The sequence below is a fragment of the Oncorhynchus keta genome, chromosome 16, assembly GCF_023373465.1.
Source record: "Oncorhynchus keta strain PuntledgeMale-10-30-2019 chromosome 16, Oket_V2, whole genome shotgun sequence".
Classification (NCBI taxonomy): Eukaryota; Metazoa; Chordata; class Actinopteri; order Salmoniformes; family Salmonidae; genus Oncorhynchus; species Oncorhynchus keta.
The window spans coordinates 14,171,401-14,187,226 of record NC_068436.1 but is presented as its reverse complement, the minus strand read 5'-3'; the positions used below and the strand labels follow the sequence as shown (position 1 = coordinate 14,187,226).

The following is a 15,826-nucleotide window of genomic DNA, read 5'->3' as shown; positions in this document are numbered from 1 at the left end:
TCGAAAGACTTTCCTATTTCCTCTATTGCCAAATTCGTATCTTTAAACTGAACTCCACTTTGATATTTTTTAGAATGAAACGGCACAATATGAAGAAATAATAATGGAAAAGGCTCGGCTATATTTGGTTATTTTCCTCTTTCCATGTGGTTCCAAAATAGATTAGACGAAGAAGGACACAATGCTGGCTGGAGAGCTGTTTGAAATGAATGCCTTGTCGCAGACTGCACATGCGCAGAGTCCCCAGCGGCGGTGTGGCTAATGAAGAATAATAAATCATGAAAGGTTTTTCAGGTACAGCCGAGAGAGTGTAAGAGGAGAGGGGGAGAGAGGGAGGGGGGAGAGAGAGAACGAAAGAGCGAGCGAGAGAGAGTGTGTGAAAGAGGGGCGCAGAGAGAGAGAGACACAGCCTGCCCTTCGCCTCACAGCAGAGGCAGATCGAGTCCCAGCAGCATTGAACGTAGTCGAGGTATCGAGACTGTCACTGGTATATCTTAATTACAGTCAATTGTGAAACGGAAACTTTGCAGAAGAAAATATAAACGAATGAGATCTTTTTACGCGCGGTTGTGTTTTGGAAATCCGTACCAGGAGGAGAGAGAACAACTTTTTTTCTACTATTAGTTTTTCGTTGCATAATCTTGGAGGAGCTCCCCAAAACAACGACACATCCACGGCGACCAAAATAAGACTTGGAGGACGAAATTTAGAGAAAGAACGAACGAGTAATATTAACATTATTTTTTGGTCATTGCGCCACAGCCCATAGCGGAAGAGGTAAACGAGTGCGCAGGCGACATCTCCTCTCCAGCAAAACTACGGCGCGCGGCCATACCTCCATACACAGGGCTAGGTAATAATATATGCGCCAACAACCAGATAATTGGATGTTCATCTTTCCATATTGTAGCAGCTACAGTTACAGTATATAAGACAGTGTCTTCAGATTCCCGGAGAAGCAACACTGGGCTTCAACTCCAATCGAAGAGGCGGAGTCTTAACTTATTAAAAGGAACTTGCCGAGACTCGGACGCCTGCAAACATGATGATGATGTCTCTGAACAGCAAGCAGGCATTCGCCATGGCCCACGCCAGCTTGCCCGAGCCCAAGTATTCCTTGCATTCCTCCTCGTCCTCCACTTTGACTTCGAATGCGCCCTCCTCGTGCTCGTCTTCCCGACACAGTAGCACCATCATCAGCAGCGGCGGAGGCAACTCGGAGGCGATGCGCCGAGGATGTCTCCCAACCCCACCGGTACGTATTCTGCATAATTACCGCTTAAAGGCACATTTTGACAGCCCCCTTTTTTTGTGATGTTTTTTTCATGTCTGCACAGCAAATCACCCAGCACCTCCATTTTCTCCCTTCCTCTCCCCAACTTATGTATTCAGTCGGGGTTGCCTTACGTATTCATTTTGATGACCTGGGATGTTGCATGTGTGTTCTTTTTTAGGATTTTTTTCTCTCATCTCATTCAGGAAATGTTTTAAACCGCGGAGTGGAGTGAGAATTCCCTGCTGACAGTTATGTGTGCATTCTATTTGCAATTGCAGAGCAATATATTCGGAGGCTTGGATGAGAGTTTGTTGGCCCGCGCTGAAGCTCTGGCGGCGGTGGATATTGTCTCGCAGACCAAGAGCCACCACCATCCTCCACACCACAGTCCCTTCAAGCCGGACGCGACCTACCACACCATGAACACTCTCCCCTGCACCTCCTCATCGTCTTCTTCCTCGGTGCCTATTTCTCACCCTTCAGCCCTTTCCGGCCACGGTCACCACCACCATCATCACCATCACCACCACCACCAACCCCACCAGGCGCTGGAGGGCGACCTGCTGGACCACATCACCCCAGGACTGGCTCTCGGGTCCATGGCAGGGCCAGACGGCTCCGCAACTGCGCACCCTGCTCACATGGCGGGCATGAACCACATGCACCAGGCAGCCCTCAATATGGCTCATGCCCACGGGCTACCATCCCACATGGGCTGCATGAGCGACGTGGACGCCGATCCCAGGGACTTAGAAGCCTTCGCTGAGAGGTTTAAACAGAGACGGATCAAACTCGGCGTGACCCAGGCGGATGTAGGGGGAGCCCTGGCCAACCTGAAGATTCCTGGCGTGGGCTCCCTCAGCCAGAGTACCATCTGCCGATTCGAGTCCCTCACTCTCTCCCACAACAACATGATAGCTTTGAAGCCGATTCTACAGGCATGGCTGGAAGAAGCCGAGAAATCACACCGGGAGAAACTCAACAAACCCGAGCTATATAACGGCGGAGAGAAGAAGCGGAAGCGCACGTCGATAGCAGCACCGGAAAAGCGATCACTGGAAGCTTACTTCGCCATTCAGCCGCGTCCTTCCTCAGAAAAAATCGCTGCTATAGCAGAGAAACTGGACCTCAAAAAGAACGTGGTACGTGTCTGGTTTTGCAACCAACGGCAGAAACAGAAACGAATGAAATATTCTGCATGCGTCTGACTCTGAACACTCGCTCTAAAAAAATAAATACAAAAAAAACTATCAACCTACGTTGAGAGACTGAACACTGTTTAGAGACGATTTGTATTATATTTCTTATCACACACTTTTTCAATCATCAATGACTTGTGCTTTGAACAACCCGAATAATTAATATATATTCAAAATGACTGAAAGCTCAAACCACTACTGCGGTCACGTCTTATTCGCACCAGAAGGGATGTGGAGTCATGTACAGGAGCATTTGAACAGAGCAAGTAAGACCTCTGTTTTTTCTCCACTTAGACCTACTATTCTTCACCCTTTTGTGTCAGTTAAGTATTATAGGCTTTAATCACACGTATTTTTTTGGTTTATGATATTGGTTAATTTATCATAGCCTACAATATTGAACGTACTGAAAAGAATAGTAGTTTACCATGGGAAGATAGGCCTACAGTATTTTGACACAGCACTTGGTCGGTGCCTATTGGCATAGTATTGGTGTGTTTATATTTTTGTCGTAAGGCTACATTTCCCCTCTGAGTTTATTATTATGACGATGCAGTCTGGCATTAATTCTGGGTCCATGAGGGGAAATAGGACAGTACAGTAAGTGCTTGCCGGGTCTTGGAAGCTATTATTAGAGTACTGCCAAACAACGCCGTGTAAATGATTAATTTAGTGGTCACATGACCTTCATTTTGTGTCCCATGTAATTAATTCCACCTATTTCGTTATAAAGTGTGATGAAAAGCTGAAAGTTGAAGAAACGTGGTAAGATATAAAGCAAAGACCCAGAGTTTAGGCCCTAATCGAGCAACACTGTTTATACAATATAGCTGGTGTAGGGGTTGTTTTCTATTGCATAAGCATCTATCTGGCTGTAGATGGGCCTATAGAAATAGTGGATCAAATGTATGCATTTGATTGGGGTTTACAATTGCCAAATATGATTGTTTTACTACCGTTTACAATAGGGCTACGTTTGTTTTTGCCAGCCAACGTGGGTCTGTTTCTTATGAACTATTTATTAGATGAGGCCGTGTTTACATCATTATATATTTATTGGGATTCCCCCTCCTCTTCCTCCTCCCTCGTTTTGCTTGAGAAAAGCTAATTCTGACAGCAAGTGAAACGTGTTTTCGTATAGGGAAATGACAGCTAAATCTAGACCCATAGTCACGAATTTAATTTAGTTTCTGCTAAACGTTCGAGATGGTACAATCGAGATATATATGCGATAGTATTCTCTTTTAAATTATTTTTATGTATGTTTTTTTCTGGTTATTTATTTGTATAAATATGCGCGTCATTATGAAGTCGTTGCTTGTTAAATTCACCTTGTTTCGTAATGTTTTCTTATTGAGAAAATAACCGTTTCATGGAAGTATACGTGTAAAATGTAAATATTTCATTGGAACCAGTTGCACATAATTATATCCGTACAGGTTTTGCTGTATTGCTGTTTTAGCTGAGGTATCTTCTTTCTGTAATGTCTGTTGCTTTTGGATTCCTGGTCGAATTATTTTTGTATTTATTTACTACATTAATGTATCTTTAAGTTATTTAATAATTGAATTGCAATATGTGTTTCATTAAAGAACAAATTTTAACATTTTATTGGACGTTTTGAATGAGTGTTTTTGTGTAGGCCCAATTCTTGGAAAGAGCGAAATGCTTGGATACTGCATCTGCGTATTGCAATGCATGGTCAATCTAATTTAAAGACTCAAATTGAATTGAGAAATATATTCCTTCAAAGCATCAATGCAATGATCATCCTTGGATGTAGGCCTATGTCATTAAAGGATTTATGCTGGAGCTAAATCTTTATTTTATGCTGAAAGGTGCAAAGATAGACCATCAAGCATCAATAGATCCTATTTTTACATATCCAATTTCTCTACAAATTCCAGAAAAATCCCATTACTGTCCCACCATGCACTGTAAAAAAGACACGTGTTTTTTTTCTACTGAATGGCTGCCAGCATGCTCTTGCAGCTCGCGGTAGCCTACCTGAGAACAAATGCTAATATTCTATTAGAGTCTAATCATGGAGTCTATAGAGAACTGGATAGGTCCCTCGAGCGCAGCCCTGCCAGATGTCAGCCCGCCAGAAAAACAGCCTCGCCTGCCAATGTGCCCGTCTCTATTTAAATACACAGTCAAACACTGCTCCGGTGCGAGGCATGATATGGCTTTGAAGCAGGTTAGGCTACACCTTGGTTTGCGCGCGAGGTTCAGCCTGGATTTTTTTTAAATCAACATTTTGAATAGTGTCATTTCTAAAGCACCGTTCATGTCAGGCCGATGGGGGCTTGGCTGCATGGCTGGTTTTGACTAGATAGAGTGCTTATGTCAAAATGGACTATTCGTATAGCAGGTTAGGATAATTTACGCTGCAGGTTAGGATAATTAGGTTAAGGTTAGGAAAAGGACGAGGAAAAGGATGAGGGTTAGGACTAGCCTAAAATACAAAAAAATATTGATGTCAATTTGACATAAGCTTTACCTAATGTAGACATGACCTGCATGGCTTGCTGACTGTCTGCTTGGAACGTTTGAACGTTCTATGGGGTTTTCAGTTCTGCAGCTTTCAGCACCACGGATAGCTCCCATTCTACCTGAGGGAGCGAGGAGAGGAAACGGGAGCCAGCCGCATCCTATTTGCACTTCTGAAATCTGTCCTCCACATTTTAAAGAGAGTATTTATAGCAGCAGAATGTATTTGCATGTGATTATTTTTGATAAATCTAATTTGATTATAAATTGTAATTGAAACAGTGAGGGGGAATGCAGTGTAGGGTAGGCTATAATAATAAATATTATAATACAAATAATGCTGCAAATAAAATATTTCTTATTAGTGCGTTCCATCAATTAACTATTGATATGCAAAGTTCCACCTTTTGCTTGCTGTTAAACCGGAAGTACATTATCTAGCAACAACATTGGGCTACACACCGAAGTTGGTGTATAATCTAGTTGGTGAAAATATGATTGGTACACCTCTCTATTAGGCTACTTTGTGTCTATAACTTTGGCATCTCATCATTTCTAAAACCAATTTAACCCCCTGCCAGCCTACCTCCCTGAAATGACCACACGATGACGTCAGATTTCTAACCAGGCCTATGGCTATGTTTCGGTCATCTTTGGAATGGCCCGCATGGCCATGGCAGAATATATTTATTTATTTCTAAATAGAGATTTACAAGAATACTTGGTTTATTTCTACCAAATATAAGAACTTTCACCGGATATATCAATTAGTGACACAATTATGTGTTACTAACTGTGACAATAAATGAACCGTTATTTTATTGTATTCCGTAATATAAGCATTTGGTCCAAGATAAAAGCATATACTTTTTCCACATATCTCTTAAATGTATAAAAGGCTTAAACACAAAATCAAAGCGGCTTAAAACACCACGATTAGGGCAATTGATTAATAATATCAAAACGAGCTGCTTTTAACGAGACAGTCTTGATGTTTCATCAATTAAAAGATGCTCCTGGTGAGCGATTCTAATTTCCCCTAAATGAGCCATTCACTTAATACGCTAATAAGAGCGAATTATTAAATTACACATCGAATTATGAAAAGCAGATAATTATGAGGCGCGAGCGAGAAGTATAGAGCTAAGTAGTCATTAGCTATCGCTGTTAATTACTCAGCGTTGGTCAGGGAGGGCTGCAGAGAGAAAGTCTCATCGGGAATTGAAATTAACTTAATGCAGTGAGTCTCGCTGCTTGACACCAGCCCAGCGTGTGTTTAGTGCACAGACTGCACACTGGTAGTATGGCAGCTCCCTCCACAGCTAGACAGACTATTCCCCTATTTAACTTTCCAATATATAGGTGCGAACAAGTCTATTGGGATTATTTGCCACACACACACACACACACACACACACACACACACAAACATGTCGATACACACAGCCAAGCAGTTTACATAGAAGAAACACAGACCTTTATAGGCTATGTTGCTTCTGCTCCATACATTAAGACATGGCACCAATACACTGTGGTCGCTACATTCAAAAAGTAAAGGGCAGCAGTGTTTCCCTTTGTTATAATTAGGCCTTCTGTTTTATTTTTCTCCTTTCCTCGGAACATTTCCCCCTTTCACAGGGATGCTGATGAAATTTTAATGAAGCCGGGGACTGTCTGAGCTCCGCCTGGGGAGCTGCGAATAGAATATTTTAACTGTACATTTACACCAAGTGTCTTCCTTCAAAGATGCGACCGAGATCTGGAATTAGAGGAAACACAAGGTCAGAAATCGAACGCGAGACACTGTAACCCTTTATTTAGCATTGGTGGCGGTCAACTAACTACACTGCATTTCGCCAACATATCGCACATTGTCCCTGTACTGTCATCGCGCCATGGCTCTTTGAATAACACTAATATGGTCGCCAATCTCCGTGTGATTCGAGATTTGTAGTTGTTGATACAATATTAATGAATTATCACTGGTGATTAGTTTGAAGTGTTTTACAGAGGCGAATCAATGGAGTTGCATTAAGAAGGAGAAAATACATGGGTGGCCATTACTTCTTTCACACGTATAAACGGGTGAGTATAGACTATACTGTCAGCTGATAGGATGGGCGTGTTGTTTTGAAAGTGCAGGACAAGTTATTTGGTGTGATTGAAAATAAACGTGACCCCCCCCCCTCTCTCACACACACACACACACACACACACACACACACACACACACACACACACACACACACACACACACACACACACACACACACACACACACACACACACACACACACACACACACACACACACACACACACACACTTCTCGACCTCTCAGGCACCTCTCTCACTCCTCACCTCATGCACGCGCCATGCACTCTCATTATCCCGCACTTCTGCCTATGTATCGTGCTACCTATTCAGAGCATGCCATCCCAATAACTCAGAAGTGTACTCTCCGACGACAATTCGTTGAATTCTGCAGATTTCATTCAAATCTTATAGGCAACAAAATGATAGGCGTGGCCAAATTTCTAAGTATTTCAGTGGTATTATGTAAATATATTTCACTCTTGCATTTTACAGGCTATATTTGAACACGTAGGCCTCCCAATAGGGCTTAATGATTTCTTATTCAATGCTATACCACAGCTATTTAATGCACACATTTTCCCATGGCAGGTGACGAAGGACCATTTAATGTTTTGGACAGGGACAACTCAATTATGGCTTGTATCCATCATGAAACATGATACATATGAATAGGGCCATCGCCATAATTATAACATTGACTTCTTTGTATGCATTATCTCCATTTAAAAATGTGAATGCATTATCTCAATTTAAAAATGTGGATGCATTATCTCAATGTTAAATGTGTGCATGATCTAAATGAAGTATTTTCCACCTAACAGAATGGAGAGGTATGGATGGAATAGGCTAACCTGCAGCGCGGGACATGCACATGTTGACATGAGAATAATGTGAATAATTAGTTATCTCATATGTTCTTATGTGGTTTTCTTTCACATATTTACATTTGAATGATTTAAATACTAGTAAGTGAACGTCAGCGGCGGGGGCAGTGGGAAAAGCTAAACATGTTTCCTTGTCCAAGAGTTCCTGTCTTATTAAATGTTGCTGTTGATCTCTGTAAATTGCTAATCAAATATAGTCAAGTTATCATCGTTACTCATTGTGTATTTATTCCTCGAGTTATTAATTTCCTATTTTTCTATTATTTCTATATGTTCTTTCTCTCTGCATTGTAAGTAAGCGCTTCACCGTTAGTCTACACATGTTGTTTACGAAGCATGTGACAAATACAATTCGATTTGATTTGAAATATGCCAATTAAGTTGTAAACTGCTTATTCAATTCAAATGGTCAAACCGTCTGACAGGATGGGATTTTGCACACACATGCGCAGCTTCATTTCGTCATTAAATATTTATCCGATTGATTTGATTTCAATAAATGATGCTATCTTCGCTTGATTTCTGTACGAGTTGTTACAGTACATGTTTTAAGTTAAGCATCTACAGCACGGCTAAAAACACCAGCGTTATTATACAATTAACACGTTACAATGAGATTTCGGTAATTATTTCCAAATAATCTCTAAAGCCTATATGACGATAGAGATACATGGACCTTAACGAGTTGAACCGTGTTGAGTGTAATCTGTAATTAAGGCTCGCGTTTACTCTTAATGAACTCTTAATGGGTGTAATGCTTTATTATCAATATAATTTAAATGTCTCCGATTGCAACCCTTTAAACGATGTGCAGTGGTCGTTATCAAAACCGCCAGGCGCTAGGCTTATGCAAGACTACGTAATGCAATGAAGTATACATTAGTCCCAAGGTTCGAAACATGATTTTTTTTTAAATCGTCCGAGACACAAAACAATAACATATTTTTGAGAATGTAAAAAAGAATAAACCACAATTTTCATCACATTTCAGATGAGGTTTAGGCCTATAGCACATGTTTTAGGTATGAATAAGTTCCATTGAGGGCATGTATGATGACCCTATCAGGTATTTTCCAATATATGTTTTCTAATGCCCCTATTTCCAAATTCATCGAGTGCTCTCCCCAACAGATTATGCCCCATTTTTCTAACGGATGGCGTCAAAATGGGCCCAATGCCATTAAATATTAAACAACCTAGGATGGGCATGCACGTTTATGAACAGTTAAGTGTCTTTCGTGCATCCCCCCCCTCTTACAACCCTCTCTCCTTCTAACTACATTGCAAAAGCCATTTAACGCAGAGAGAGAGAGATTCGCTTATTTTCAGAGGCTGTTGCACCGTTCCGAATGAGTAAGTTGTTGTAAAGATTGGGCATCGGGTCTAATGAGAAGGTGGTATAGCTGTCTGCTGGATGTGTGTTCATTGAGCTCTGACAGCCGCGTGCTCTGTTGCAGATCTATTAATCATATCCACAAGGAGTGCCAGCCAGCTCTTTCTCTCCCCCATCTCTCCCTCTCTCTTTCTCTTTCTCCAACTCCCTCCCCTCCTCTCTCTCGCTCTCTCTCTCTCACCCCAGCTTTCAGTTTATACAGAGCAGAATCATTTACATAAAGTCCTTAAGGCAAATAACTGTTGGGGGCTCTAATTTATATCTGATCGAAAATTAGCCGTCATTATGCGCGCCATTAGCCATGTCTTTAATGTGCTTCTAAGCACCATTTGTCAAGTAGCTTGTTAATATCCTTCAAGTCTTTAAAGTTGAGAGATCGAGCTCATTAAAGACTGTGGCACTACTGTGCTATTGATGCTGTTTTATACAACGCTGCACAGAGAGCTGGGACTACAATTTTAAAGGTATTCTTTACTAGTGTTGTCACAAATGTATTTGCTAAAAATCCAGATGGGCTACATTATGTTTTTACGCATGAATGGGAAATGGAGAGGTATGGGCCAACACGCCTGTGTCCCATTGATTTTCTATTTTCGAATTTCTAGCCAATAACTAGCCTATCACATTGTAGATGAATAAATCTAGGCCTATGCCAACAGCTCACATGATGATAATAGTCAGTTAAATGCAACTTGGCTGCGAATTATTCAGCAGAAGAACTTCTTCCTATTCATAAAAATGGTGTGGTCTCTGTTGGTAAAAATCAATTGATAAAGAAATGGCACATGGAGTGAGACAAACACTGCTACTGTGGTATGACATGAGTAAGAAAGAGGTCAGTGTTTTCTACTGGTCAGGCTCTGTAGCACTCAGAATCATAATTAGGGACGCACTTCTTTCTACTTCGCCTGTGGGCGCCACTTCGCGAGTTATGGCGTTTTATTATTGGTCCGAAACTCCTGGTGTCCCCCCTCCCCCTCTCTCTCCCTCTCTCTCTCTCGCTCCCTCTCCCTCCCTCCCTGAACGGATTCCTCCAGGCTAAAGCAATAAAGAGAGTAATTAGAATGCAAAGGTGTATGTCCCAAATTGCACCCTATTCCCTATACAGTGCACTACTTTTGACTAGTGCTCACAGGGCCCTGGTTAAAAGTAGTGCACTATAGAGGGAATAGGATGCCATTCGGGACGTAACACAGATGTAAATAAAGGGAATGGGACAGTGGTGAAGGATGAGGCGTCTAGGTCAGGCACTCATCAAAAACCCAGTTGGTAGGAAATGACACCGAGCGGTGTGCGGTGCCAGAGGCCCGGGGCTACGGCTGCCAAACCACAGGCTCCACGGACTAAATTAGAGTAGCTCAATGGCGATGCATCTCAAACAACCACCACCAATGAGGATAAACACACATACGTACAGTATACGTGGGTTAAACCTAACACAATGTATTATGCATGTACATGTTATAGAGACTGCATTTGATAGCATGTGCTGTCTTTAGGCCTTTAAACAATGTGGCAGAAATCACATACATGGAAACCATTTGAATTGATACCCACCTTAAACGTCCCAAATCCATTTGAGGTGTATAGAGGGTCATGTTTGAGTCTCTTGGCAAGTGACATTTCACTTCGACTCATCCCCACGGCCAATTAATCGTTTGATACCACAAAAGAGGCCTTTCAAAGGCTGTTGATTGAATAGCAGGCTAAACAAGAGTGATTTGATATTATAATAACAGATCAGATTGGCTCAGCACAAGAAACTAAGGACAGGTAATAAAGTTAGATTTGAACATAAAACACTACACACTTGAGATTACAGGCATGGGGAGGAGAGGAGGGGGTCTGGCTAATTACAATATTTGCATTATTAAAAATACATTAACTACCGGAATGTCATCATATTTAACGAGCACATGAACCATTACAAAATTGTTACCAAACTTTCTTGGTGCTGAAATGAATAATTCGATAGGCTATATTATATTGAAGGGGATACTATAAAGGTTTAGGAGACTCAAATATGCCTCCCTATAAATATATACCAGGCTGTAAATCCATTTTCAAATTTAAAGAGCTCATTTGAACAACGACTACAAAGAGGTCGCTTTTGACAGGGAACGGGGTAAAATTCCTTTTGACAGGGAATGAGGTAAAATTCCTTTTGACAGGGAATGAGGTAAAATTCCTTTTGACAGGGATGAGGTGAAATTCCTTTCGACAGGGATGAGGTGAAATTCCTTTCGACAGGGAAAAGCACCATGTCACGAGAATTGAACTCAATGGAGGCTACTACAGATAGGATGCTATTGGAAAGTGAAGAATACCGCACGCACGCACGCACGCACGCACGCACGCACGCACGCACGCACGCACGCACGCACACACACACACACACACACACACACACACACACACACACACACACACACACACACACACACACACACACACACACACACACACACACACACACACACACACACACACACACACACACACACGTAACAAGTACAGTAGGCCATTAAAGTGCTTTGCTGGGTTCTCTCTGATCTCTGGATGTTAATGAGACACTCACTGGAGGTTTGCCAGGTTTCCTGCACACAGTGCTTCTATCTCTCACCTCCTCTACACCCCCTTTATCTGCTCTCCTCAATCGATGGGAAAGCCAAATCACAGCACTGGAACTGTGCTGACTCCATAACAGAGGGCAGTGAAAAAGCCATTGTATCACTATGCAGCTATGAAGCCAGAGTTCTTTTTTGTTTAATGTCAGATTGCTCTATAGCGAGAGAGATATCGATAGCGTGTCAGATAGCAGATATTCGGCCTGAACTGTCGGTTGAGGGACGAAAGTCACGTAGGAATGATACCATCTGCCATGAGACAATGACCCGAGTAAGGACAAGTATTACCTGCAAATGAAATAAATATCTATATCATTAAAAAAAAAATTGTATTCATTATTCATACTTTTAACAGTATTGTTATTGTTATAATTACACAAAACAATGCAATAGTTATGATAAAGCCAATGGATTTGTTGAAGCTGGCATGACAAGTAAGCACTAGTTGAGGCTGTGCATACGTCTGACTGGAACAACTACACTGAGTGTACAAAACATTATGAACATCTCATATTGAGTTGTGCCAAGTTGGCTGGATGTCCTTTGGGTGGTGGATCTTTCTTGATACACAAGAATGGTCAGCCAGCAGCGTGTGCCTGGTAGCTACTACCATACCTGTTCAATTGAATCTTATGTCTTGCCCATTCACACTCTGAATGGCACACATACACAATCCATGTCTCAATTGTCTCAAGGCTTAAAAATCCTTCTTTAACCTGTCTCCTCCCCTTGAAGTGAATTTAACAAGTGACCTCAATAAGGGATTATATCTTTCAACTAGATTCACCTGGGTAGTTTATGGCATGAAGAGCAGGTGTTCATAATGTTTTGTACACTCATACAGGTTTGTACACACATACAGGTTACCTAGATTATTGATCCCAGAGCCATGGCTCTGATTGATCTGACGAGCTGCCAGTCATGCAGGCTAATAAGACTGTCATAGAGATCCCCTTACAAAAAAATAACAACCATGAACAAATCACATGAGGAAAAAAAATCACGTGCCATTTTTACACGTTTTTCTCTTATGTGAAATTCTTTTCATATGACGCGAAACACATCATCATGATGTGGCAAGTGACAATTTGCTTTTTGAAAGTCATGTATCTGAACTTGACATGCAGAACATTCTGGGACTGTATCAACAGTGGACTAATGAAAAAATACCAAAATATAGTTTTTGAGTGGATTTTTCCTATCACAAAGTGTCTCTCGCCAAACAATTGGTAAAAAGCCGAGGAATGTGGCTGGAGAGACACTATGTTATGGATGCATGGACTGACCATCCATGATACCAAAATGATAGTTTCAACCATGTTTTTAGTCTATAGAGTGTTTGTTTACATATTTTTTGTTTACGAATATGGAGCAAATGTGGAGTTTCTTTACAAGTTCACATGTGAAAAACAATCACATGTACAAATCTAGTTTGCATTTTTATATGTGAAAACCGCGGAAGGAGAGCAATGGAATCCCCCTTCCAGATTAGAGGGTCACATGACGCAGGACACGGGAGCATTGATTTGCTGAGGAATACTATGATTGATGCTTGACATTTTTTTATCAGAATCCTCCAAGATATTTCTTTATAATGTATTAGGAAACAGAACACAAAGGAAGGCAGTCAGATATAAAATGAAGCCATCTCTGCAGCTTCTACTTTTCTCTTCATCAGCATTTCCAACCTTGCTACAATCAGTGCTCCTATTGGTAGCAGCAAGCAATACGCACAAGTGCCAGAGTCCAGAGTGTTCGAAAACAGACATTTCCAATATTACATCAATGTCCCACAATCCACCATACCCTACGTATATGTAGATAATGTCATTTTTTCATTGCATACAGGTGACAAAACCTTATGTGATCCCGCCGTGCAAATACTCAATATGCCAAAACTATCGTCTCAGCAAAAACGTGTTGATGCAGTATTTCCACCTCCTTATTGGATTACACTTCACTACTGAAACCTTCTGCTTCCGAGGTGTCTTTGGAAAAGGTTGATTACTATTGGATATATTCTGCCAGTCGACCGCCGAGGGCTATTATTGCTCTGGATGCAGACTACAGTCACAGAGCCTGATGGAATGATAGTGAATGGGCCGAGGTTTCATCTAAACCATGGGAAGTGATTCATGTGGACATAAAGAAATGTTAACGATCGCAAACCACCTTTGTGTTGGATGGCTTTTGTCACAGACACTGACACAGTCAGGCTGGCAGCTGCTGCCCCTTGTCTCACATCGTCATCTTCAGTAGAAGTACTGAGAAGGGAGGTGGCAGTGAACACATCTGTATATGTCATGAAGAACCGACTGTTCATCCTCAGCACAGCAGCAAAGACACTGTTGAGTCTCTAAAGGGTCAGAAGAACCTATTAACAGACCAGGTTATCACTCTGTTACCTGGTTATCACTCTGTTAACAGACCAGGTTATCACTCTATTAACAGACCAGGTTATCGCTCTGTTACCAGGTTATCGCTCTGTTAACAGACCAGGTTATCACTCTGTTAACAGACCAGGTTATCACTCTATTAACAGACCAGGTTATCACTCTGTTACCAGGTTATCACTCTGTTAACAGACCAGGTTATCACTCTATTAACAGACCAGGTTATCACTCTGTTACCAGGTTATCACTCTGTTAACAGACCAGGTTATCACTCTATTAACAGACCAGGTTATCACTCTGTTACCTGGTTATCACTCTGTTAACAGACCAGGTTATCACTCTATTAACAGACCAGGTTATCACTCTATTAACATACCTGGTTATCACTCTATTAACATACCTAGTTATCACTCTATTAACAGACCTGGTTATCACTCTATTAACAGACCTGGTTATCACTCTATTAACAGACCTGGTTATCACTCTATTAACACACCAGGTTATCACTCTGTTAACAGACCTGGTTATCACTCTATTAACACATCAGGTTATCACTCTGTTAACAGACCTGGTTATCACTCTATTAATGCACCAATTTGTAAGTCGCTCTGGATAAGAGCGTCTGCTAAATGACTTAAATGTAAATGTAATTAACACACCAGGTTATCACTCTGTTAACAGACCAGGTTATCACTCTGTTAACAGACCTGGTTATCACTCTGTTAACAGACCAGTTTATCACTCTGTTAACAGACCAGGTTATCACTCTATTAACAGACCTGGTTATCACTCTATTAACACACCAGGTTATCACTCTGTTAACAGACCAGGTTATCACTCTGTTAACAGACCAGGTTATCACTCTGTTAACACACCAGGTTATCACTCTGTTAACAGACCAGGTTATCACTCTGTTAACACACCAGGTTATCACTCTGTTAACACACCGGGTTATCACTCTGTTAACACACCGGGTTATCACTCTGTTAACACACCGGGTTATCACTCTGTTAACACACCGGGTTATCACTCTGTTAACACACCAGGTTATCACTCTGTTAACACACCGGGTTATCACTCTGTTAACACACCAGGTTATCACTCTGTTAACACACCAGGTTATCACTCTGTTAACAGACCAGTTTATCACTCTGTTAACAGACCAGTTTATCACTCTGTTAACACACCAGGTTATCACTCTGTTAACACACCGGGTTATCACTCTGTTAACACACCGGGTTATCACTCTGTTAACACACCGGGTTATCACTCTGTTAACCCTCGGGAGCCATCATGGTTTTGTGCGTGGTTATTGTTGTCAGTTGTCTCGTTTATGTGATTCTAGATTTTCGTTCTTGTTGGAAGATTATTTTTGAGTAAAGTTACTATTATTACTCATCTCTGTGTCCTGCGCCTGACTCCGCCTTACCCACAACACCTAGACTCTGACACTTTGATCTGTTGT

The 15,826-nt window shown here is 41.5% G+C and overlaps 1 protein-coding gene across 1 annotated transcript; it reads left to right on the top strand.

The window, feature by feature from the left end:
• The first annotated feature begins 355 nt into the window (after positions 1–355).
• Positions 356–4,086, top strand: LOC118395689 (POU domain, class 4, transcription factor 2-like). The gene is made up of 2 exons (XM_035789549.2): positions 356–1,255; positions 1,555–4,086. Exons 1-2 carry the CDS (start codon positions 1,043–1,045, stop codon positions 2,482–2,484), a joined length of 1,143 nt encoding a protein of 380 aa, XP_035645442.1. The 5' UTR covers positions 356–1,042; the 3' UTR covers positions 2,485–4,086.
• The last annotated feature ends 11,740 nt before the right edge of the window (positions 4,087–15,826 follow it).

Coding starts and splice junctions, on each gene's coding strand:
- LOC118395689 (XM_035789549.2), top strand. CDS start 1,043: ATGATGATGATGTCTCTGAACAGCAAGCAGGCATTCGCCATGGCCCAC. Junction 1,256..1,554: donor GATGTCTCCCAACCCCACCG/GTACGTATTCTG, acceptor TTGCAATTGCAG/AGCAATATATTCGGAGGCTT.